The sequence below is a fragment of the Canis aureus genome, chromosome 13 (assembly GCF_053574225.1).
Source record: "Canis aureus isolate CA01 chromosome 13, VMU_Caureus_v.1.0, whole genome shotgun sequence".
In the NCBI taxonomy this organism is placed as follows: domain Eukaryota; kingdom Metazoa; phylum Chordata; class Mammalia; order Carnivora; family Canidae; genus Canis; species Canis aureus.
The window spans coordinates 44,755,079-44,780,816 of NC_135623.1; the positions used below are offsets into that span (position 1 = coordinate 44,755,079).

At 48.3% G+C, this 25,738-nt stretch overlaps 2 protein-coding genes across 29 annotated transcripts in view; one reads left to right on the forward strand and one right to left on the reverse strand.

Moving 5' to 3' along the window:
- APAF1 (apoptotic peptidase activating factor 1) overlaps nucleotides 1-25,738 on the forward strand; it is a 144,443-nt gene that overhangs the window by 113,214 nt on the left and 5,491 nt on the right. For 5 of the 9 annotated variants that reach the window (XM_077845988.1, XM_077845984.1, XM_077845990.1 and 2 more), the window contains 5 exons: nucleotides 6,738-6,802; nucleotides 6,901-7,067; nucleotides 8,101-8,249; nucleotides 9,532-9,631; nucleotides 16,635-16,702. In XM_077845988.1, the coding sequence (XP_077702114.1) occupies nucleotides 6,738-6,785 (48 nt within the window). In that variant the 3' untranslated portion in view covers nucleotides 6,786-6,802; nucleotides 6,901-7,067; nucleotides 8,101-8,249; nucleotides 9,532-9,631; nucleotides 16,635-16,702. Of the gene's footprint in view, nucleotides 1-6,737; nucleotides 6,803-6,900; nucleotides 7,068-8,100; nucleotides 8,250-9,531; nucleotides 9,632-16,634; nucleotides 16,703-17,926; nucleotides 18,048-25,738 lie in introns of those variants that run through there. The other 4 variants (XM_077845991.1, XM_077845989.1, XM_077845992.1 and 1 more) reach the window with 4 other exon arrangements.
- The window catches only part of ANKS1B (ankyrin repeat and sterile alpha motif domain containing 1B), a 1,050,493-nt gene that overhangs the window by 14,212 nt on the left and 1,010,543 nt on the right, over nucleotides 1-25,738 (reverse strand). For 19 of the 20 annotated variants that reach the window (XR_013350846.1, XM_077845971.1, XM_077845965.1 and 16 more), the window contains 3 exons: nucleotides 23,869-23,880; nucleotides 22,916-23,002; nucleotides 14,920-15,057 (listed from right to left, as the gene is read on the reverse strand). Coding sequence is in view for 19 of the 20 variants with exons in the window: in XM_077845971.1 (XP_077702097.1) it covers nucleotides 14,920-15,057; nucleotides 22,916-23,002; nucleotides 23,869-23,880 (237 nt within the window). In the remaining variant the exon portion in view is untranslated. The remainder of the gene's footprint in view (nucleotides 1-14,919; nucleotides 15,058-22,915; nucleotides 23,003-23,868; nucleotides 23,881-25,738) is intronic. The other variant, XM_077845963.1, reaches the window with a different exon arrangement.

Consider the following 25,738-nt stretch of genomic DNA (forward strand, 5'->3'; position numbering starts at 1 on the left):
TTTAATTAGTTTGTGGTGTTAGGAAACTGCGCAAATAAGACACGGAGACCACACTGTGTCCAATGGCCTCTCCTGGTTTGGCTTGTGTTTTCTCTTGATGCCTGGCTTTTCATTTTAATTTAGAATAAAGAGTTCTTTTCTCATGATCATGTACAGTAAGGAGTTGGACATTGTTACCTTCCCTATCTCTTTTGCCACCTCAATGTTTGAGGTCTTGATTCTGGAAGCCAGGGAGGGTCCACGGGTATGAGGAGCGGCTGGTTCTGACAGGGCTTCAGAATGCTGAGTGTTTCTGACCCTCAGGACCTGCAGACACGTCTTTGGGTGGGGACGAAGGTTCATTTCCCTTGCCTCTCCTTACCTAGTAACTTAGATACACTATTTAAATGGGAGGACACTTATTGTGAGAGTAGGAGCTTCTCCTGGGATGAGACCAAAAGTCAATACTGCAGCATGAGGGAGGCTGAAGTGGCCTCCTCCTTTGAGCCAGGCCTGCTGCCCCCAGTGACGTTAGCTGGCACTGGGGCGCTAGGGATGCTGCTCCAACACCTGAAGGCCCAACTACCCTCTACTTGTATTGTTATCTTCACAACTGTGGTGAGGCCGGTGCCTGGGAGTGTGGCTGGCACACCGCAGGCGCTCAGTACGTGCTCGGTGAATGAATGGATGAGGAGCCAAAGGACACGCCAGGGCCACAGCACTACCATAGCCGCACCCTGTGCGGTGTACGTATACTACAGGGTCGTTGCCTTAGGCAGCACAGCTACCATCACGTGAGGACTTCCAGGCATTAGGAATTGAGTGGGCCAAGCCTTAGAGTTGTTGTCTTAAGGATTACCACAGTTATCTGCCAAATACCATTATCCTTGCTTCATAGATGAGGAAGTCGAGGCTCAGAGAGGTTAAGTAACTTGCCCAACATCACAGAACTAGAAAGTCACAGAGCTGTGATGTGAACGAGTGTCTGTGACTCAAGGTCCATGCTTTAACCCTACGCCGCGTGGGGGCTGCTCCCCACAACGGCTGCCATCAGTTCCGCTGCCCTTTCACTCCTGCCGTGACTTCCCCCCAGGATGGTCAGTCTGTTTCCCCACCTACTTGAATCTGGGTGGGCCCTACTGACTTTTCCAATTAGCAGATTGCAGCAGAAGGGACATGTGGGGAGCTTTGAGATTTGGTGGTGGGGAGCCCTGTAGCTTTGACCCAGGCCTCTTGGGCAAACACTCGCTCTGAGGAAAGCAGCCATGGGTAAACATCTGACCGCCCTGAGGTCACCATGCTGTGCAAATAACCAGGCTAGCCAGAGGCAGAGGCTGCCTGGAAAGAACCAGCAGTGGCAGTCATCCCAGCTTCGCCACCGGATACACAGCGAAGGAGTCATCCCGGACTTGGGATCTCTAGGAAATGCTGCACAGGGAGGCCCCAAGAATGCAGACACTTGGCCCCAGTAGAGCTGTCCCAACATCAGCAGCCATCTGAGCCACCCCAGTGGAGGCCCCACATACCACTGAGCAGACGAAAGCAGAACTGCCCCATTTTGCCCAAATCCCTTACTCACAGAATCATAAACATTATGAAATGGATGTTCTTCTAGGTCACTAAGTCTTGGAATGGCTGTTCAAGAAGCCACAAAAAACGGGAACACCATGCAATGCTAAAGAAGGCTGGGCAGATTCAGCAGGAAGAGGAACTGCCAGCCCGTGAGCTGGCATGAACAGTGTGGAGTCGTGGGGAGTCAGTCCTGGAACCACCCCACCCTCAGCCACATGAGGAATCACCCCACTTCCTGTGATCCATCCTGGTCACAGCAGCACAGTCAGCACTAAGGTGTCCCTTCACCTGTTAGCCCAAACCACAGAGCTGGACTGTCCCACAACCATGTTCTCCTCTCCAGTCACGACCTCCCTTGGGGATACATTCAAACTCCTTTGGCTTTACATGTCCTACTTTACTTTACATCTTTCAGATGACGTGAGCCAGCCTGTCTCTGGCCATGGCTCCTTCTGCCCCTCCTAGCTTATTGGGAAATACCTACCTTGGCTTTTCAGCATGAGTGTCTTTCTAGAATCGCACTTATTATGGCTATCGGCCTTGAGCATCTTCTACCTCACAAAGACCACCAATGAAAGAGGATAGCCTGTGTTGTGCATGTATGTTTGGTGCAGGCATGGAGGATGATTCCTGGGGACAGCATGCTCTGAGCCTCATTTTTCTTTACATGAAAATGGGGATAATGGGGATAATAACATGCAGGACCGACTTCACTGGACTGTTTTGAGAATCACTCACGATTACACTCAACTAATGGCAATCTCAGCCCATATTATTTTCTGTGTGCCATGGACCATATGACACACTTCACATGGACCACCTCGAACCCTAACAACCACCCTGTAGGGGTTATTAATAACTGTGGGGCTATTATTGCTCCTGTTTTACATGTGAGCGAATTGAGCACAGAATGGTTCAGTAACTTGGTCATGAAGCTGGCACCTGGCTGAGCTAGGATTTGAATACAAGTGTTGGTAGCCATGCTCTTGACCACTCTACCTTACAACTACAGTTGCGATAAAGGACTTTTGAGAACTGTTAAAAAAAAAAAAAACAAATAAACTTAAAATAAACATTAAATATAGAAGCTCTTGGGTGGTCGATGCATCTTGGCCAGGGTGAGGGTCCTGAAAAGTACACAATTTGCTTGGGTTTCATGCCAGGGCCAGTGGAGAGGCAGCCTCCAAGCAGTGGGTGTCCTTTGTGACTTGACATGATCCATCATCATGAGGACTGTCAACCACTGCATGTGCCCCTTCCATGATAAAGGACGCCCAGCAGCACTCCCTCTCTAGCAGAGGCTTTTAGGATGAAGGCAGGGAATCCCAAGTCCATGGGGACAACCGCCCCAGGGGGGAACACGACAACCTCCAAAGCCCTTCCCTTTTCCCCTAGGGATCCTGATCTGCGAATTAAGAATTGCTACATTAGAGGAATTTGCAGAGCCCTCGTATTTTAAGGATAGAGCCTAATGGTAGCCAAGGGGCACACACTTATCTTTTTTATGCAAACGGGAGATGTTTTGGCAAGCTTGCATTTACTGGGAGCTCACGGCAGTCAGGACCACAGCTAACCGTCACCTTGGACACATATTTGGCGACTTCCATGTGTCAAGGGTTGAGTCCCTAGCGAGTGTCTGGGAATTAGGGGAGGCTCGTGGAGAGACAAAGAGATGCCCTTCATTGTCCTCCTACATCCTAGTCACGGAGGCTGTACCCAGAACATTCATCAGGTTGGTGTTGGAAAAACTGCAGCACCGATGTGAGTCGTCTGTCCCCTTGGAAAAATTCTGGTCACTCAGCTATTTATATTAACTGATGCATCACTAGGATTCTTTTATGGTTTTTTTTCCTGCTTTATACTTTTATGTTTTATTTGAAAACTTAATACTTACCATTTCCATAACCTGATAATCATTATAATGAAGAAGTGAAAATTTCCAAATAGCTTATATAAAGGAAGAACCAGCTCATAAAACTTAGAGATGTGTAAGCGCACCATACAGTAAATAGGCTCTTACTAGAGGTATAGATATTGGCAGGTGGAATTTGACCACTCCAGTCACTGTAGCCCCAGCCCATCCCCACCCCCCTGTGAGGAGCTTCATTCTTCCTTCCTTGTTAGAAACCTCTAAACAAGTGCAGGGAGAGCCCAGTTCTTGACCTTGCTTGCCCTAGGAATCTAGCATGTCCTCCTGTGTCCATCCAGTCTGGGCTTGTTTGGGGTACCCTGGGTTAGGGATGCCTTTTGGTTCTGTCCTAGCCATGAGCTTTATCTGCATCCTTAAGAGCCAAGCTGCCTCCCGGCCTGGAGGAGCAGCTGTGGAGGTGGCCCAGGATGGGGCTGGAAACAAAAGCATTCTTTTATTTTTAGAAGGAGAGAGAGAGAGAGAAAAAAAAGCCAAGCATTTTTGATAAAAGTATGGGCTTGAACATTTTTCAGGCGGAAGAGTTCAGTGGCATTTTTGCAAGAATATTCATTATAATGTTTAAGGTTTTCATAAATAGAGGACTAAGTATACTACAGAAGTCCACACAGTGGAACACAAGGCAGCTGGTTAAACTGAAAATTGAGTCATTAAAAAAAAACTGGTCAAAAGTAAAAATATATGGACATATATACATAGATGGTATCTATGTGCATAGAAAACAAGGATGTATATTAAGATTTTTACTAATGGTCATCTTTGAGTGTTGAGGCTGTGCAGGGTCCTTCTCTTTGTATTTCTTCGTGTGGTTTGAACTTTATTCAAATGAAGATGAGTAATTTTATAGTCATAAAATATTATAAGCTTTTCCATTTTGATAACTGGAAACAAGAGAAAATATTCTAGCTCAAAAACTGCTTCCTTATTCCTTACCCACCACCTTGGGGTTCTAAGTGCCGTTTCCATTTTTGGCAGAGAGTGCTGGACACTGTTCCAAGTGAAACCCAAGGCCCTGCTTGCAGGCGTTACTCTGGCTCACCTCCACATACCAGTGGGGCTGGCCATCCATTTGGCCAAGGATCCCATGTAGGTGCTTCCATTTTCACACTGGATGTCAAGTCTAACATCTGTTTGGTTGAATTTTAAAAGACATAGCTCCTTCTTTAACCCGGAGCCCCAATATGTCTACTCCAAGGGCAGAGCAGAGGGTGTGAACTTCAACTGTCTAGTTTCTATCCCGCTTAGCTGAACAATGTGGTACATGGACATTCACTTGCACACGACCACCCCTGCAGCTGTGCTGGGTGTTATCCCTGCACCTCAGCTGCACCACCTGTGACCCCAGACCATCTTCTATATCATCTCACAGGGAGGATAAAGCAGCCCTTGCAGGCCCTCCCACAGGATGTGGCTTACTACTACCTGCTGAGTGCCAGCCGTGGATCATCCAGTCCTCACAACTACTTATAAAGGGAGAATGGTTCCCTCAACCCCCCATTTTATGTGTGAGCAGCTCAGGATCGGTGAGACTGATTAACTGGGCCAAGTTCAAACTGCTGTGGTAATGGGGGCAGAGTCAGGATTCAAACCTAGGTCTGACCTCAGAGGAGCCAGTATTTTGTGCCACGGGGCTTCCTGCCTTATTGCTGTCACGAGGCTGCTCGTGTTCTACTTCCACCGAGGCCACCTCCAAGGGCACATCTTGTGTCTGGGGGACTCGCTCTGTGTGAGATGCTATCATACAGTGTTCCGTCACAGACCCCCAGGCGAAAGGTCCTTTCAGACCTTATGCCTCATTGAAGCTTTGTTTTCTGAGAGGATGAGTTATGCTCCTCTTTCAAAGCAGCAAGCGTCTCCCTCTTTGCCTTGACGTCCAGGGAGCTCACAGCCAAATCTGAGGCTCAGCTCTAACAGCTATGGCCAACTCTGTGGTCCGCGTGTTGACGTTAAAACTCTTTCCCTGGCATTGAGCTTCCTTTGAGTAGACCTCTGCCCTAGTTCAGATCTGTGTGCGCCTAGGTTTTCAGACCTGTCATACCTATTCATGGAGGCTGCCTTAAGTCCTTTGTGGAAGGGGGCATAGATGGTGTCTGTTTCTTCAGGTAAACGTTTGTTCAAGAGCTCCCTTTGTTTAACCCACTCCTGCCAAAATGGCTGACAAGGTATATCATACTCGCTTGCCCATCACCTGAGGAAAGTGACAGTAAGGGAGCAAGCTGAGGGGGGATAGGACACCACGGGGAAAGAGGCCTTGTTGGCCCAGGCTGGGAAGCTGCTGTTTACCAGTAGACCATCCTGACCTGCCTACTGGCATTTTCCATTAGCACTAAAAAAACAGCCACCGTACTTCAGGAACTACAATGGCAGGAGTGTGTTAGCTCCGTACCCCAGAAAATGACAGCCCCTCACCTGGCTGTTCTTTGGTCTCCGGGGGTCAGCGGAGCTCATCACATCCAAGGAGGAATGCAGTCGGACATTCAAAGCATGGACCTTTTCTGTGCATGGAAGCCCCAGATGGGGTGGAGAAGCCAAGGGCACCATGAGGAGCCTCAGAGTGCTGCTACACAAGCACTGGTGAATAAAGGCTGTGCCTAGATGGCTGGCGGAGGCTAGACCCACCTAACTACAGCACCCATCATGGTCACTGAGGGGATGGCACTGGGAGTAGGGGCTCCTCCAGGTGACCTTGAGGTCTCTTTCCACCCTGGGGGATCCACGATTGTAGGACTAGAAGCTGACGTCCCCTACCTAGCCAACTACTCGCTGTTCCAAGGTGTTCACAGAGCTGACACCACATTAAGTCGCAGCATATTACACAAAGGCCACACTGCAGGGCTTGACAGTCTCACAACCAGTACTTAGAGGTGCAGCGGCCAGGAGGCTGGCCTTCATCTGAGAGGATGTCCTCATTGCAACAATTACCCCAGAGACGATTCCAAATGGCCAAGCATTCTGTCTATTGTGGAATGGCTTTTGCTTTTGGCAAAACACCCTCTTCCGATCTCCCACCCTTGGCTGGTGAGTTACTGCTCATCCTTGAAGATTCGTCTGGGGCATTCTGTCTTCCAGGAGTCCTCTCTTAGTCCCCTGTCCCAATCCCTGGGTTAACCCTGGGAGCCCTTCCTCAGGCAGCCCTGCAGCACCTCGACATCGCTTTACTTACTGCGTGGTATGTACTAGTATTTTCTCTCCACAGGGCCACTCCCTCTGTTGATGGAGCTCCTTGAAGTTCTAGTCTCATCTGACTTTGTGTTTACAGGGCTTGGGATACATGAGGTGCTCAACAAATGTTTGTTGGAAGAATTGAAAAAAGGAAGCTGCCTGGTAAGTTCCTAAAATCAGAGGACTTGCACTTAAGGGTTAGATATGGATGAACATGGATGGACAGAGCCAATTCTTGTCCCCTCCCTTTCCTCTTGCAGGTAGACCTGGATGCATAAGTGCCAAACACGGGCAGACAACGCCATGGGGGCCCTGAAGACAAAGGAAAGCGGCTTTCAATCTGGGTCCTTGGTGGGGTCTCCAGAAAGAAGCCACATTTTTCTGTTGGCTGTATTTTGCTTGTACTTCTTGTTTTTTAAGGCCTCGGGTAAGCTTCATCTACAAGTTGCTTCACCCACGTCTTGAGGCAAAAATAACTCTGGGAATATTCTGAGCATATTCACAGAATTCATTGACATCTCCTTAACTCTACCTATAGTTAGTTCTCTCAAGTACCAGCCAGAAATTAATCTTGAGAGCTTATACTTGTGGAAATAAATACTGTCCCATCACAGGCCTTGCGGTAGGTATACTCCTAAGGATGTCTATCTAGTCCAGGGCTGATAGGTTGACGGACCAACATGCAGATAGCTTTGTCAGGGCTAATTTCAGCTCACTTAAGAGAATCAGGAAATTCCTATTTTTCCCTCATTGTAACAGGAGCACATGTAGACAATTTTGAAAATACATAAAAGAACAGAAAAATCACTTGTAAAATTCTACTGCTGGAATATAGCCAGTACTGCATTTTGGTTTATTTTCTTTTTACATACGCACAAATACTTGGGTATACTCTATGAAGGTTTATCTACGTGAACTTAAAAACAATTAGAATCATCCCTAATGTGTGGTTTTGCAAGTTGCTTTTTCGTGCAACATTAAATCATGAATGGCTTTTGCCTGCTGCTAAGTGGTCTTCAAAAACCAGATTTTAAAAGATTTTTATTAATATTTTTTTAATCCAGATTTTTACAGGCAGCAAAGCATCCCATTACCTGCAAAGGTTTAACTTCATGCCTTACCCTGAGTATGCGTGTGTGCCGCAGCTTTACAAAGACTGAGCAAGGAGAGGGGGCATCCTCCCCTCTCTGTTTTGACCTGCTGTTTTGTACCACTGCAGTCCCCCCTGGAGGCTGTGCACCTGTGCCCCATGGTCACCCGTCCACATGGGACCACAGCCCAGGCCAGCTGGATAGAGGGCCTTGACCAGCCCCGCTGCAGGACTGGCTTGCCAGAGCAGAAGCAAAACACAGCAGATCTTTCTCCTGTTTCTCAGCAGGGACTTGGAGAAGGGGTGTGCACAGGAGGGGCTTGCTAGATTTCAACCTCTTCTCACTCTTTTTTTTTTTTTTTTTTTTAAGATTTCATTTACTTATTCATGAGAGACACAGAGAAGCAGAGACAGGAGAAGCAGGTTCCATGCAAGGAGCTCGATATGGGACTCGATCCCAGGACTCCGGGATCACGCCCTGAGCTGAAGGCAGATGCTCAATTGCTGAGCCACCCAGGGGTCCGTCTCTTCTCGCTCTTCAAAAGTCGAAGCTCCTAGTGGAAGCTACATAACCCCATCACTAACTTGTGATACCTTTGAAAAGGGCGTGTGGGGGGGGGTACCTACCAAATTCAAACCCCTTTTGATTTGAATCCTGCTCATTGAAAATCTTTCTCAAATGGACATATCCACTTCCTCAGCTTAATACACACAGTGAATACAAGTGACTTTTCCTTGCTTTATCGCAGATGCGTGTCTAGTGCCATGAGCTCGCCATTCCAAAATGAATTAATGAGTTGTCACACCTGCAAACTTATCACATGTTCACACAAACCAAGCGTTCAGCTTCTAGCCCGAGCCGCCTCCTCTGGGAGCCCCGGCCCTGCTAGGTGCTGGCCCAGCTCCGGGACAGCATGGTTGGGATTTTCTTGCAACAATTTGTTAGGTCCCCTACTCCTTCTCCTGAATCATGAGCTCCTAGAGAGCAAGGACCTGCGCCCGACTCATAGTAGGCACTCAGTATGTACTTCAGTGGACTCCTGGCTTTCTCCTCAAGTGTGGACTATGGCGGCAGCAAACACATGCTCTTGGTGGAAAACTGGGACCTAAGTTCTCATCCAGGTTCAGATGACAAGAGAGAATGCAACCTCCACCAAACTGCTACTACCCCTTTGCCCATCCCTAGCAGCTGACAAGGACGGAACACCCTGGGCTGGGAGTGGGCATGCAGTAGCTCATTTAATTCTTAGGCTCCGTTGGAGGTGCTCACTGTCATGTTTATCTCTGTTTTGGAGAGGGAGGAACCTGAGGACTAGTTCTCCGCCAAACTATTAAAGCTAAGGTGCGCTGACCTGACTCTAAAGGCCACACCTCTAAAGGTGACATCTGATTTTTTTTGTTTGTTTATTTTAGTTCTTCGGGAGGAGGCTACATGAACACATGTATAAATGCTGCCAGACAATCTGTGAAAAAAATGTCAGAATGCCTTTTGTTCTCACTTCCCAAAAATGGGATTGATTTAAGGCACTAATAACATTCCTCCCTCCCTTCCTCTCTCACAAAAAATAGGGATGAGAGAGAAAAAAAAAAGTGATTATTATTCTTTGAATACCCACCCACCTTTGACTTTGTGACTTGGTTGATTCTCAATGATTTATGCCAATGCAGGAAAGAGAGACAGAAATGCACCCTGACAGTGTTAATTTATTCCTTTTTTCTTGGCGAGGGAACAAGTGGTAGGGTATAAGGATCACCAGGTTGGCAGCGCTGTTTTTTTTTTTTTTTTTTTTAATTCAATTAGAGCCACTTGATGCTCTTGGGAGCAGGATCCTTCCTGACACCTACCTGCAGAGGCGTTTCACTGACCTGGGGCCCAGGAATGGCTGGAACTTTGCTGTCAGGTACTGTTACATGGGGCACATGAGCCGGGGAGGTGATCGGTTCCATCCTGAGGGCTCTCTGCACTTGAACATTTTCTTCTATGGCCATGTACTCTGACAGTATTCCTAGCCAAGGAGGTGGAGGGCCACTTTCAGGGGGAGAAGGTGAGAAGCAGAACAAAAGCTGCCACTGAGCTGCATGTAAATATTAATTTAGTTGTCAGAGGCCACCTAGTGCCAACAGCACCAGCAGCAGCAGCAGCAGTCTTGCACCAGATGCCCACTTTGTCAGACAACCTCTGCAGCAGTAAGTCATAAACCCTTCTCATCGGGAGCTTTGAGCAACCCCCTGTATTTACTTTCACAGTTTACAAACAGGTAGATAGTATGGGTGAAGGGGGGGAAAGGGTGCAAACGACTTCCAGGTACAAATTCTGGGGATGTCACCTATAGCACAGTGACCACAGTTAATGATATTATACTGGATATTTGAGGGCAGATCTTAAAGTTCTCATCACAAGGGGAAAAAAAAACCTGTTTAGCTGTGAGGTTGGTGGATATTCACCAAAGCTATGGTAGTGACCACCTCCCAATATGCACATAAATCATTATGTCGTCTACTTAAAACGAATACAAAGTCAGAGGCCAATTATATTTCACTCAAATTAGGGGAAAAGGGGGGCGGCTCAAGAATTTTAATTTCAGGGATCCCTGGGTGGCGCAGCGGTTTAGCGCCTGCCTTTGGCCCAGGGCGCGATCCTGGAGACCCAGGATCGAATCCCACATCGGGCTCCCGGTGCATGGAGCCTGCTTCTCCCTCTGCCTATGTCTCTACCTCTCTCTCTCTCTCTCTCTCTGTGTGTGACTATCATAAAGAAAGAAAGAAAGAAAGAAAGAAAGAAAGAAAGAAAGAAAGAAAGAAAGAAAGAATGAATTTTAATTTCATTAAACATGGGCAGCCCGGTTGGCTCAGCGGCTTAGCGCCGCCTTTGGCCCAGGGCGTGATCCTAGAGACCCGGGATCAAGTCCCACGTCTGGCTCCCTGCAGGGAGCCTGCTTCTCCCTCTGCCTGTGTCTCTGCCTCCCTCTGGGTCTCTCATGAATAAATAAAAATCTTAAAAAAAAAAAAAGGAATTTTAATTTCATTAAACAGATGAGAAAAACTCAAGAAAGAAACTCACAGCAGAGCCAAAGTCAGAAGCTGATGTAGGTCCCGTTGGTCAGGACAGGTGTCAGGACAAAAGAACTCTACTGTCCTCCCCCCCGTCCCTACCCCGTGCTTTGGCTTGTGCTGGTATATCCTGGCAGAGGGTGCTATCAGCTCCTCTCACATAGTCCACCCAACACGTCTGCCTGCATTTCGTCATTTCTGCTTCTCCGGGTTAGTTCCTTGCATGGCCCACATTCAGCCAAGAAAGCACAGGAAGGAGGGAGCTTCGTCTCCCACATCCACCACCCACCAGCATCATGACTTCAACATTCCCTGCATGTCCCCGAGCCAGCCGGGACCGTACCACGTGCTGCACACTCAAGATTACAGAATTCAGGAGTCGCACGTAAGAGAAACATGAGCATGGTTAAAAATATCTAAGACTGTGAACGTATTCATTATACAGAAATGAGGATTAGCAAGGGTCTAGCAGCCTTCATGGCTTTTGATACTATTAAAAAAAAAACCCTCATATTTTAAAACTACTGAATGAAGTCCTCTCTAGACTTTTGCAATAAATACGATTGTCCCACAGAGTGTGCATTAAAACCTTTCTGACCCACCTACCTCATTCTATTACTTAGAAATCTGGATTGAGCGAACAGTACCTAGAAGGTGACAGTTGCCAAATTACCTTGCTTATATCTGTTTCTTACCTATTGCGTCCTTCTAAGGTTAAGGTTGGTCACTACAGCTTTGGGATCTGGTGGTCACCGAGACATCATTTCCCCCTCCTCCCTGCAGCCTGTGCCTTGGCAATCCTAGCTAGTATGGTATTCCTCTTTGGCCATCTGAGATCACGACACATCCTTTTCTTCCACCCAGTGTGACTGCTGTCTCTTCCCTTACGTTTTCACTGCCTGGAAGGTGGGGTGTGAGAAGCCCTTTGTTCTGCAGTGGATGGATGAGGTACTTCCCAGGCCTTGTGAGTTAGAGATAGGAACAGATATCACTGCCATGGTGGGGAGAGTCTAGAATGCAAGGAGGTATGGTCCTTGCCAGTGGGTACATCCTGGCTTTTCTCATGGGAACCTGGCCCCCCTAATTCCACTTTTGCTCTAGTCTCTTTACTTTCACCGACCTGTCATCTGAAACTGAAACTCTCACAGGCTGCATGTACCATAGATTCTAAGTAATGGAGATAGGTGTAGCGATCCTAAAGTGGAACATTTCCTAAAGTATGTTCTGTAGGATGCCACCCCTACAAGGTGCACTCTGAAGAAGGCTCAACAGCCAGGTGAAGTTGGGAGACACAGGGCACCCACCCGCTCCTGGCATCTGAGCTACATGTGGTAGCTCTGTAGGGGGACTTGGGCCTCCCTTTCCAGGCCACAGGATTTCCATGAGAAGATACTCTGAATTTCAAATGTAACTTTCCCTAACTGGAAGTGTTCTAGACATCACTGAATTTTCTCAATGATCGCAGATATTCATAACATTTTTTGACCTGTAAAAGGTTTACAAGGGTCAAAGAAGCAATAACTCTGGAATAAAAAAATATGTATGTACTCATATGTACCAGCTAAAAGATAAAATGTATACTTAAGGCAGCCTTTTTAAAATTTTTTTTTCCATTTGGGCGGCTCAGGGGAATGACTCACATCAAAATAATTTTAAAGTTTCGAAAAAAAATAAAGTTTCGAGACTGGACTGAATATTGAACTGCCCTATATAAAAAGATACAAAATCCATGCTCAAAGAGGCCTTTTCTTTTTTTTTTTTTTTTTTTTGGTGCAAGCAAAGCTTGTTGCATCTCAAAATTGCTCAAAGGCCCCGGTGAAGGCTGGTGGCCTTCGTTACTATTTTTGAGGTTAGACAAACTGTGTTCACCTAGAGAGGATTAAAATGATGGATTTGTGGTGTATGATAAAAATCCGTTGGAGCTGATACCAGAATCCTAAGCCTGTGAAGGTCTGTAGTAAATCAAACATCTGGGTGAAAAGATAAAAGATGAAGCACTTCTCTACATGCTTCTAAATGTATCGGGGACATCGTGTTGAACCTAAAACTAAACAGTTGACTATTTTCCCCCACACTTCACCTCAGTGTGTGTGTGTGTGTGTGTGTGTGTGTGTACTGCTAAAACCTCAAGGGGGCAGATGGCCCATGGGAATCATTTTTAGTTTGAATATAGGACAGTGTTTGGGGGATGATCACAAAGGACAATTATATATTACTTTAAAAACCGATTTAGAAAGAAATGCTGCAGTACTCGATGAAAGGCTGGAATTCGTCCTGAAGGGTATCACAGTATTAACTCGGACGGTCAGGGAAAATCTTGCACAGAGGCAATAGACCATTCTAAGGCCTGTAGAGCCAATATTTTCTTTCTCTTGTTTCTATATTATTTATTTGTTTATTTATTGCTTCTTTTGTTTTTTTTTCCAGTTCTTTTACAAGAGCAGTGGGGAAACTGTATCACAAATACACTTGCGGCAAATCTATTTTATGTCTTTTAGCCGAAAGGGAGCCAGGCTGTCAATGGTGATGTCAGTAGACAGGGAGAGGGAAGAGGTGTGTGTGTGGGGGAGCTGACACGGAACACCTATTATTTACAAGGCACACTCCATATGCCCCTTCATTTCAATCCTGACAGAAACCGTGAGGCGGGAATCCCTGTACCTGGTTTCCAGACAGAGGACATCAAGACTCTGGAAAGTCCTGCTAGTGGTTGAAGGCCAGGGAGCTGGAAGCCACGTTGGGGGGTGGACACTCATCTGCCTGTCCTTTTCTGTGACACCCAACTACCGCAGTGAAAGGTGTCTCATGCAAACCAAAGTACGTGTGGAGATAAGGGAACTTCTGCTGTTTACAGAAACAACCGCCTTTCACAAGAATCGCGAGTAACGTTTAAGGCACCACAAGACTACTGCTGAAATGACTTTAATCAACACCGCTGGTCTCATGCAAACACACAGCTAGATACTCAGAGCAGCCTCTGCGGGCTTTGCTTTGGAGTCTTATGGTCGCCACATATCACTTTTACCTTATTTTCCGCATATCTCCCAAACAGGAGGGATTTTCTTCAAAGGCATGTGAACATCCTTTCCTGTTTTCAATCTTCACACATTGAAAGAGATGAGCCACTGGCAGCAGGATACAAACGCTCTGGGCACGAGCCTAATGTTCCTTAGAATGGTGTGTATTTTGGATTATGGTAGTCTTTGGTCCCTAGGAGGTAGGTGAGGCTGATAAAGGCTGCTCCAAGGACTTTCACCCCATGACACGGACCTGTGTGGGCTGGCCTCCAGGAATCCATCATATTGTCCTTTCCGGGTAATTCCTTAATTATGCATATTTCAAACACATTGGACAGAGTGGTGCTGTCAAATTAAAGTGACATTTTACAATTCTTCTGATTATAGATTATTTCATGGTTGCAGCCACATCTGTTCTATCTGCTTCAAATGCAGAGCGCCCAAGGTACCATGTTAGAAATGTATGCAAGAATTTGTACCACATCGAAGTATCCGTCTATCTATCTTGGAGGAACACTTGTTCTCTAGAACTGCTTTCATTTCTCAAGTCAATAGTAAAGGGCTCATATTTAGACTCAATGACAAACAGGACTGCAAGTGGTATAATACCACAAGTATGCCATCCTAAGACTAACTTCTGAATGCACAAATGGATCAAACCTTGGTGTTCCCAGTTATCATTTGTAGGTGTCTCATTTGCTTGACTACTTTGCAATACAGAAGACCACAGATGACGCATGAGGTGCTGAAATTTCTGTTTCTCCCCAACGAGCCTAGATGGCGATGCCCTACTATTTAGAAATTGCCACCAGAGAAACCAACAGGCCTGACTATATTTCGGTACCAAAGAAAGACAGGAACCCATCAAATCTGAAAAGTGAAGTTAGTAGTTGAGCAATAGCAGTTCAGATACCAAGTACAAGGGGAGTTCTAAATTTAATGGATGAGGGACAATACAGAAAAAGCTCAGAAAAACCCAGTCTGCAGAATATCTCACGTGAGGCATACACCTTGATACTTGATAAACAAACCAAGTATCTTAACTGCAGGTTGAGCTTTCCACACACTGCAGGTACCATCCGGGGAAATATTTAATCTGTCCAAAGACAGAATTTACTCACCACATCAAAGGCAGTAAACACGTGACAGTAGTGGTGATTGGACTTCAAATCTTTTGTGATATAAGCAAAGGTTGATAGGTCTTCTGGGTCCTGGGCAGCACAGGAGATATTACGAATTTCATGCTCGGCAATTATGTTCTGGAATAAATGAAATACACGACTCTTTGTTTTCTTTTGCAAACCAGCATATTTTAGAATCAAGGCAAAGGACTTGGGAATCAGCTGCCTTCCTCCTTTCTAGAATGTTCTAGACCGACACCATTCAAAGTGACCCAACACGCTATCTGTGGGCACATGTCCACCAGGTCTGGAAGGAATGTTTTCATTGAATTAAAAACAACCTAATGTCATCATATCCTGGGGCAGTGGTTCTCACCAGGTGCTGTGAGCAGAAGCACTCAGGGTGGCACTCTTCAAAAAAAAAGAAAAGTAGTTCCTAAGCATTTTACTGTTCTCATTCCCCACATACACCTATAGACAGGCGGGACTGCCTTCCGCGGATTCTGTCTGGAAGGGATCACCCGCCACGTTCCACGTGTTGGGAGAAACTCCATCCCCAGGAGCTCTCCAGACCCTTGCCCATCCTGTGGCTCACTGTCCCGTGTCCTGCCCCTGTTGCCTTGGAGCAAAGGCAGGTCTAGGAGGAAGAGGACAGGTGAGGCATAAAGGTGCTTTCTCCTGAAAACAGTTTCTTAAAGGATAGTTGACAATGTGTCCTTAGTTTCAAGGGTATAACACAGGGGCTCAGCTTCTCTGTACGATTGCAGAATGTGATTGCAGGGTCACAGACCATACTCCCTGTCTGGGCCTTTGCCTGGAAGCCAGTATCCACCCCTTCTCCCATTCTGCCCATCCTTCCATCCTCTTCCCTCTGAGAACCCTCAGTTTATTCTCTGTGTTTATAAGTCTGATTCTGCTTTTTGTTTATTCATTTATTTTTTTAAAGCTCCACATGAGTGAAATCCTATGGTTTTTGTCTTTTTTGAACTGACTTGTTTCATTTAGCATCATACTCTCCAGGTCCGTCCATGTTGTTGCAAATGACAAGATCTCATCCTTTTTTAAAGCTGAGTAATATTCTATTATATATATGTGTGTGTATATTTGTACAAACACACACACACACCTTCCTTATCCATCCATCTACTGATGGACCCTTGGGCTGCTCCCATGTCTTGGCTATTGTAAATAATGCTGCAATAAACATGGGGGGGGGCATGTATCCCTTTGAATTAATGTTTTTGTTTTCTTTGGCTAAATACTCAGCAGTGGAATTACTGAATCATAATGTGGTTCTATTTTTAATTTTTTTGAGGAGCCTCCGTAGCATTTTCCACAATAGCTACACCAGTTTGCATGCCCACCAACAGTGCAAGGTGTTCTCTCTGGGAGGTTCCAGCAGACGCTAAGGTGAAGAGGTGGTATCAGGGAAACAATCACACTGCCTTATTCAGGTCTTGGACGCCCAGCTTGATGTCGGGCCCCATGGATGGCAGCACCTTACTAATTACACCCATGGTGCAGGATTTTACGTGGGTGCTGTCGTCACCATCCTACAGGCGGGGAAAATGGCACTCAGTGTAAGTGCCTTATGTGGGGCAGGTGGCCGAGCTAGAACTTGAATGCCATGGAGCTCAGGCTCTTTCATACACCGCAGGGCCCCTCATCTCTACCTCACTCTTCCTGGTTTAACATAATTTTATTTTTTTCTCTAGCATTTCTTCACACCATCTCCCTGCCAGCCCCCTCATCCCAGTGTGCCTCCAAGAGTAACTGGTGGGAGGTAAGTGAAGAAAGGTTTAAGTGCCTTTATCCCTAAGCACAAAATAACCAAGGAGCATCGTGTTGGCTGCTGCAAAGCCTGCTAAAAAACTCTTTTGATACACAGATGTATTAAAAAGAAAAAAAATTCACATAATCATGCAATCCTTTTTTTATCTTATAAACACCCTATTTATGTTTTTTGCAGTTGTCACAGTTCTAAAACCCTCAATACTTTAGTTACGCTAATTACTTTTTAATTGCATGCTCTTAAATAACCTGTTGGCAATAAAATGTTCCACGTATACCCATCAAAGCCTAAAAATGCTTACAAAATGTCCTTCCCTGCCAGCACCCCCAGCAAGTACTGCATGTTCCTCATTCGACTGAGCTGTATGGTTGGGAAGCAATTACAGAATTAACACATAAAAGAAAATTAAATTAGGACATTCTTCACTGTGGCCCTGCATGTTGACACTACATGCAGCGTTCTGTCAGAAATAAGTCAATTTGAAATTTGAATCCCATAAACAAATAACATTCTGCTGCAAGATACTGTTCCAAAATAGAAGGTCACGATCCTCTTCTGGCATTCAGATAGCATTTCTTCAAGTAGAAAACTAAATTAGGAACTAGTGAGTCTTAAAATGAATTTAAGAATCTACAGTCTTCACGGGGGTGATGTTAGCGAGTGCCGAGAGCTTCCACCGTCATCTTGATCAGGAGCTGCCATTACCTCAGGGAGTGTGGACTTGGGGTCACCTGTCTCAGATCCACTGTCACCAGAAATAGAGTGTTGGCTCCAATTTTTTAAAACTAAATTGGCATTTTATGTTCTTGAGATCCTTTACTGCACACAGATCAGAAAATCAACTTCTTGAGAAGTTTTACAGTGAAAAATGCCCTGTGATTTTTATTGCACTGAATTCCCTGAATCTAGCCAATGCACAAGATGCCACTTCTCAAGAATTTTTGGTGGCATGTGATGGCATCATGGCCCTGGGTGAAACTGTAAACTAGGTAGAGTATATCACTGGAGAGCTCTCTTTATCATGGACTGCATGCCTATGTCCTCCCCAAATTCCTATCTTGAGTTCTTAGAAATCCTGAGCCGTGATGTGATATGGTATTTGGAGGGGGGCCTTTGGGAGGCAATAAGGTCCTGAGGATAGAGCCTTTATGATGGACTTGGTACCCTTACAAGAGAAGAGAAACCTAGCTTGAACTCTCTTCCATGCGAACACAGAGCAGGAAGGTGCCATCCACGAGCCAGGGAGTGGGCTCTCCTCAGACATTGAATCTGCTGGTGACTTGACCTTGGACTTCCCAGCCTCCAGAACTGTGAGAAATAAATGCTTATTAAGCCACTCAGTCTGGTAATTTGTTATAGCAGCCCAAGTGGATGAAGACCTACTTTCTTGCTCTTCCTCAATTCCTTGTATGCCCACACCTCTCTATTTCCCAGGAGCCCAGGATCATTGCTGAGCTGTGCACTGAGGCCTGCCCTCCTCTGCCCTGCTCCGTGTTCCCAAGCCGGCCTCCTGTCCTGCCACTGGAACTTTTATTCCTCTGCTGCCATGTGGTCTAGAGGGAGGGCAGGTTAACGTATTCCATACTTGGTGAAAAATAACTGATATTTAATTATCCTTACTGGCACTTTAAAAATACGCTGTTAAGTGAATCCATATGGATAGCAGATGCAGGGCGGTATTTTTGAACGGAATGTGCTGATCCATCCACGGGGCTGGAATGTGGCGATGCTCTGAGATCTCCATTGAGACGCTGCCCTTACTCTGTCTACCTTCACACAACGGTGAGGCCAGCTCTCTGAGCGGAAGATGCGTCTCAGACCAAGGACACTACAGCTGGAGACTGGGTGGCTGGCTCCCTCCTTGGAGAAGATGCCAAGGGGGGACACATCCTTTCCATCCCCTGCCACACCTCAGTTAGCGGCTCCTCCATAAATGAACAGTTGGATGTCCACCTGAGGTACAGGTGCTGCTTCTCATTTAAGATGGGCTCCTCTCCTGTTGCTCGGCCTCCATGTCCAAGCATGTTCTAAGGAGACTAGAGCTTTTAAAAGGCTCAACAGGAGTGGGAAGGGGCTCCTGCCATCCCTTCTTTGGGATAGAAGGTTGGGCAGCTCAGTCTTCTGCATCACATGTTGAGAAGGTGCATGGCTGGTAGGTGTAGAATAGAAGCATCTGGTCCAGCCCATTAACAGAGAGGTTGTCAGGACGGTGTGTGATGCGGCAGTGGCGGGGCCTGGGAGTCGGCCTCTCCCCGTTTCCCTCACTGCTGGCCTGACAGGCAGGGGTCTTCTCCTGAGTCTCCTCCTTGGGCTGGGCCTTCTCTGGCAGGATGCAACCTGCTTCAGAGACAGCATCTGAAATGGGCGGGAGCCCTGCTGAGGGCTGCCTGGAGGTGGCCCGTGGAGAGGCTGATTCAGAGGAGAACAGCACACATGCTTAATGGGCTCTTCATTTGAGTCAAAGTTTTTAGGAGAAGAAGTATGTGCTATTTAAAAAAAAAAAGAGGGCACTTGTTTAAACAAATGTTCTGGATTATTTTGTGCTTAAAAGCGTAAGCCTGTGTGAAGTTGGCTTTCCAGAAGCAAAAACACACACACACACACCAAGGCCCAGGCCCGCGCTGTTCCGAATTTACCTGGATGGGAGGGCCGAAGAGGGGGTCGGAGCGGGAAGGCAAAACGCAGCCCCCTGCCAACCAAGAGCTGGATGCAGGGACTGTGTCACCTCCGGCAAGGCCCTGCTGGTCTGAAGACGGGTCTGTAACCAAACTCTCAGACACCTGTGGGCAGGAGGCCACGCTGGGCTTACCCCTGGCCGTGGATGGACAGGAAGCCCACGGGCCTTATCTTCCACATCTCTGGATGAGGTCTGTTCCAAGCTCCATTTTTATTCCATGGCCATTTTCTGCTCTCCCTTCTTCAATCAGGATTAGAGGTTGTTCGTTTCCTAAGTGTCTAGGCTCCACATTGGCTAGTGCCTGTCTGGGCCCCGGCAGCTGAGTCACTTAGGGATTCAAGAACACTGAGCTCACCTGGATAATTCAGGATCATCTCCATGTTTTCAGGTCCTCACCTTATGTTAACTTTAACCTTGACTACAAGGGGTCCCAGGGTCAAGGGATTAGGGTGTGGCCACCCTGTTCTATCATAGGAACCGTCATTTAGGGATTCGAGGAAATCACGCCTTGCTGGAGGCTGATTGTCCTGTGGAATGGGGTCACGGGGAGAAGAGCAGTGCTGGGGCTCCCCGGTGCCCAGGCCATGCTGGATCAGGGTGCAGGGTGGGGGTCAGGCCCGGGTCCTTCCCCACGACCAGCCCCCAGAAGTCCCAGGCCTGCCTCCTTCTGTGAGCACCTCCACCTCCACGGGCACCTCCACCCTTGCAGCGGAGCAGGGACCCCTGGGGTAGCGGCCGGCTGTTAGGGGGGGCATGCCCAGAGCACCCAGTATGAATGTGGAGGTGCAACTTCAGGGGGGGTGCCCTCTTCAAGACTTGGTGGCCAGCACCTCAGTCGCACCCCACCCACGGGGTCCCCAAACATGCATCCCTTCCACCAGTGCTTCCCGTGCCAGGCCCACTAAAACCAGGCCTCCCAGGGGACAAACTCCCTACACACAGTGAAAGCAGGGCTCCTGAGCTTACCCCATGCCTCAACCCAGGATGAGTGTTGGCGGGGGGTGGGCTGGCCTCCGCCACAGGGCAGGTGCGCAGCTGGGGGCCAGGCCTCAGCACATGACCTGGGCACGGCCCCTCCACAGTGGCCCCGTGAGCCTGTGGGACGAGGGGGCTGCTGCTCAGCCTTCTGTGGCCTAAGCCCCCCATCATGGCCGGGCACCCTGCATTCCTTCACCGTTCCACTTCAGTCTCTCTGTTGGGTCTTCTCTTACCCCCACCACCAGACCGCAGCCTGGAATCACCCACTCTGTCCCCACCCACTGTTGGGTCGGGGCCAATCAGCCACCTTGCAGGGCCCCGGGATGTCAAAGTCAGTGACGTCTCCCCCCCACCCCCCCCTTCCCAGACAAGCGCCAGGCACATGTGGCTATGGAAAGGTTGGCTTTGCCCACCACCAACGCAGGCACGTGGCCTCCGCCCTAGATTCTGAAACTACGTTCAGGACCACACTCCAGGAACCGGGAAGGTATGCTGGCCTTCTTTAGTGCTTTCATTTGCACAGAATCATCTTGGGCGTGTTTCTCAGTGCTTCCGCTTCCGCAGAACAGTGACCGGTGAGCGGACTGGGTAACTCATCCCACTACTGGCTACTGAAGCAGACGCGTGTCCTCAGGGTATAGGGGGGATCCAGAGGTATAGGCCTCAGAGTGGCTGTGAGCTGAATGCAACAGAACTGATGGAGCCCTCTCAGTCCTCTGATCATGCACAGTGGATTAGAGAGGGTGCTATTAATACAGACGCATCCTGTCACGCCACCAGCTTCACAGGATGACTGCGAATGTCTCAGGTCAAATGCCACTTGTTTAGAAATTGTCAGAGTCTGCTACTGTGAAGGTGGTTAACCTAAGGAATATCGACCTCTTCTACTAGAAATATATTGCCATTCACAGTTTTCAAATGCAAATGGGAGAGGGTTGCTTCAGATAAGGGGTAGAAAAAAACCCCAATGCCAAAGCCTTTCTTGAAATTTAGCAACAGCGATTGGCCATGATGTTGTCTATAAGAGTCCTATAAAGTCCTGAAACCTTCAAAATCAACTATCATTTCAGGAGAAAGGAAGTTTGTGCACCAGTAACTAGTTGCTTCCAACTTATAAAAAAGCAGACCAATCGGGATTTTTTTTTTCTTTTTCCAGTCGAGATTTTTTTCTGATGAGAATCTCCACAGTTGTAATCCCACAATAGTAACTATTGATGACATATCACAGGCTTGAAACTATCATTCCACACATGGCACCCGACTCTGTACCTTGGACATCATCTGCCTACAGGATCATGCTGGGTTGTGAGCTTTCTGCTTCAGTTTCAGAACTGTTTCTAAAATTGGGAGGTTATTCGCCTAAGTCGATCTGGGGAGCCTGGGCTTGTCTAACTGTTGATACAGCAATCTCCTTGGTTCTATCAAACAAATCAGGGGAACTCCAGATTGGTTGATTCAGATGCTCGGGGATATTCTAGCCACCCAATAGTCCCTGCCCATGGAGCTCCCTGCTGGTGTCTTAAGTCCGGTTGCTCCTGGCCCTAAGTTACTATTGTTTAGTTCACCTGTTTCATGACTTTGAGTCCCATTCTCTAAAATGGAGTACAGGTGTGGGGGGGTGTGAGTGGGTAGGGGGCCCAGAAAATAAATGGTATTCACCAGTGAGAATCACCTCATTTCCCCTCTTCCTACAATTTATCGGTTGGGAGGCTATAGGAATAAAACACGCATTCATCTGGGGGGTGCTGTGAGGAGGGACCGGTCAGGTTTGGCTGTTGATGGAGAGGGACAATGGTCACACCCAAGTATCCTAGTCTAGGGCAGACATGGTCATGTTCGCCATGTTCCTGAGGAACTCAGGAACACTTAGGTAAAACACAGCCCTGTTGTTCACACTGGACCACAGCACCCATGACCTGTTCCCATCGTGAGCACAAAGTCACAGCAGAGTTACAGCAGGGCCTCAGCTTTTTCCCTGATTGTGCCTCTTAACAAAACGATACAGCTGAAGGCCTCTCTTCCATCTCAACAGCTGAGAATAGACACAATTATAAGATACAGAAGTCAGAGAATGTGTTCCTTGCGTCAGGTGCTGATTACACACATCCAAAGAAAGGACCTATACATCTCTAGAAAAATGGGAAGACAAATGCCCCAGGCCTTTGTTAGCCAGTAACATTTCCTCTGGCGGAGGAACAATGAGATTGCTGCATTTCATTATAAATGTGCCTTTTTAAAAATTATTCCTGTTGTTATGTTCTCTAATCCGAGGGGGAAATGCTGGATACTAAGTAGCCAAAGTCTATTAGAGAAGATGCCACAGAAAAAGCAAAATACATATAGGAATCCTAGATGAAGTCCTCCAGACCTCCAGGGGAAATGTGCCCTCCTGTATATATGTACAAGTGTGTGCACGTGTATATGTCCACGGTTGTGTTCAGGGAGCAGAAAGGTGGGGGGGGGGGGAGCAGAAGGGGAACAAAAGGAATTTAGATCACATACCCAGGTGCCTATCGGGTATCTAAACCAGAGAGACATGTGGTACTCACCTTATTTGTTGCATCAATAAATTTGACTCCTTTATAAGAGACCGAGAGAATAATAGTGGGGACCTTCTTCATTTGCTCTGTAGACTTCTGAAATTAAAATTAGAAAGCTGTTAAGAGTGGTTGGTGTTGCATGGCAACTGAAGCACATTAATTTCTCCTCTTGAAAGGTAAAAATGAGCCCCCAACTTAAAAACAACACACACACCAAACACACTGATTTAAATGTGTATCTCTCTTCTCTTGGGCTTAGCTACGGTTTGGTCCTCTAAAGTGTCTGTCTTGCACTTGGGGGTCTGAAAAGAGCTTGTTCTGCAGCCTCACATGAGTGAAGGATATGTCTTCTCCAGGACACCAAAGGGGGGGCATGAACAGCTCTGTCTCCCACTGCACTTTCAAGTAACCACCCTTTGACTGGCGTTAAGCCACATCAGAGTGAACTCCCAGGGTGAGGTTTGCAGTGACAAAATAGATGCTATCACTCCCCCTTTCTCCTAGCTACTCCTTTCTCATGGCACCATACTGGTCTGAATATGTAGCTGGAAATAGGGGTTTAAAAGACATCATTGTGAATTTTTCCGGAACCTGGCCAAATCCGTAAGAACAGATACGCTTAGGGCACCATCGCTGCAACCACACAGGGCGGGATAGTACGGCCCTGCGACAATGAGGCCCTCCGGGACACTGTTTTGAGCCACGGCAGGACCAGACAGTCCAGGTAACCTACTTTATCACCGAGAGCTGTTACACCTCCTTAGGCCAAGGCCTTAGGATGGACGTCCACACCGGCCTAACATGCCGAGACTCTGCAGCTTCTGCGGAGAGTTTCTCCACAATTTAGGATGGGCCTTTTCTGGGTGGCTTTATCATCTGTCACAGGTCACCAATCGTCTGGGGACTCCATTTCCCACTCTGGGGCCTCCAGATAACCGCATTACACATCGAGAAGAACCTACCTGACAGTTAGCCTGATGGAGTTTCCAGATAAGACAGGGAGGAACAAAACAGGAGAGAAAATACACAAAAAGGTGAGGAAACCATTTCAATAAATCACCAACAGCATAAAGTCCTGAGAAAGGACTCGGAGAACGGGCTTCGCACGGGAACACGGACGAGGATGCAGCAAAACTGCTACGGCGGGAACTGCCGTGGGTTTTTAGAGACCCCACCTCTCCCTTTTCCCGCCTCCTCCTCCCTGTTTGCCGCCCCCACAGCTTCCCCTTCCACGACCATGTTCTGCAAACACCTGCCTTACGGATATTAAAGTAACTGGGAGAGAACATTACCCAATTTTCTGTGGGTTTTTTTTTCTGTTCTTATTTAAGTCCAATTTGCCAACATACCGACTTTCTGTTTTTTTAAACCCTAAATGTGACCAGAATTAAAGAAGGCTTTTACTTGGATAGTGTGAATGAACCTCACTGAACTTATAATAATTACGTTGCACCTTTCACTTGAGCCATGGAAAAGGTGTTTCAGGTTCCACCCTGTTTTGCTACGTCTTTTGGAGAGCTAGACACCTGCTTCAAAGACAGGGCAAACGGGGAAGAGTGTTACTAGTCTTTATTGACTCTTTCATGCAGTATAGACAAAAGCAGCTCTTTTAAGTGCTTTTAGCTACTTTTAAAACTACCCCGACTTGCCAGTCTCCTTTTGTGACGGCCAAAAAGATTTGGATACTTTTATCCTTCCAATGCTTTATCCAAGCAACTATTTAAAAAGCTGCAAGACAAATCAAAGGTAAAGCCAGGAGAGCCCACACGGCGGCGACGTGAAGGCAGCACCAGGGCCTGGGCCGGCTGCCGTACATGGCCCCCGCACGTGCGTGGGGAGCCGTGCGTGGGGAGCCGTGCGGAGGAGCCGTGCGTGGGGAGCCGTGCGTGAGGAGCCGTGCGTGGGGAGCCGTGCGTGGGGAGCCGTGCGTGAGGAGCCGAGTGGAGGAGCCGTGCAGGGGGGAGCCGTGCGGAGGAGCCGTGCGTGGGGAGCCGTGCGTGGGGAGCCGTGCGGCGGAGCCGTGCGTGGGGAGCCGTGCGTGGGGAGCCGTGCGGAGGAGCCGTGCGTGGGGAGCCGTGCGTGGGGAGCCGTGCGGAGGAGCCGTGCGGGGGGAGCCGTGCGTGAGGAGCCGTGCGTGGGGAGCCGTGCGTGGGGAGCCGTGTGGAGGAGCCGTGCGTGGGGAGCCGTGTGGAGGAGCCGTGCGGAGGAGCCGTGCGTGGGGAGCCGTGCGTGGGGAGCCGTGCGGAGGAGCCGTGCGTGGGGAGCCGTGCGTGGGGAGCCGTGCGGAGGAGCCGTGCGTGGGGAGCCGTGCGTGGGGAGCCGTGCGGAGGAGCCGTGCGGGGGGAGCTGTGCGTGAGGAGCCGTGCGGGGGGAGCCGTGCGTGGGGAGCCGTGCGGAGGAGCCGTGCGTGGGGAGCCGTGCGTGGGGAGCCGTGCGTTGGAGCCGTGCGTGGGGAGCCGTGCGTGGGGAGCCGTGCGGAGGAGCCGTGCGGAGGAGCCGTGCGTGGGGAGCCGTGCGTGGGGAGCCGTGCGTGGGGAGCCGTGCGTGGGGAGCCGTGCGGAGGAGCCGTGCGTGAGGAGCCGTGCGTGAGGAGCCGAGTGGAGGAGCCGTGCGGGGGGGAGCCGTGCGGAGGAGCCGTGCGTGAGGAGCCTCGCACCCCGCCGCGGCCCGCCCCTCGTCTCGCCGCGACCAGCTTCTGTCAGCCGGGCCGCCCGCACCGCGAAGCCCGCGCAGCTAACCTAAGATGAAAACACCGACGCCTCGTTTAGCGTCAGGAAAACGCCCCAGAAAAGGAAGAAAGCAAAGCCGTTTGCGGTCCACTCAGCGGCTGCG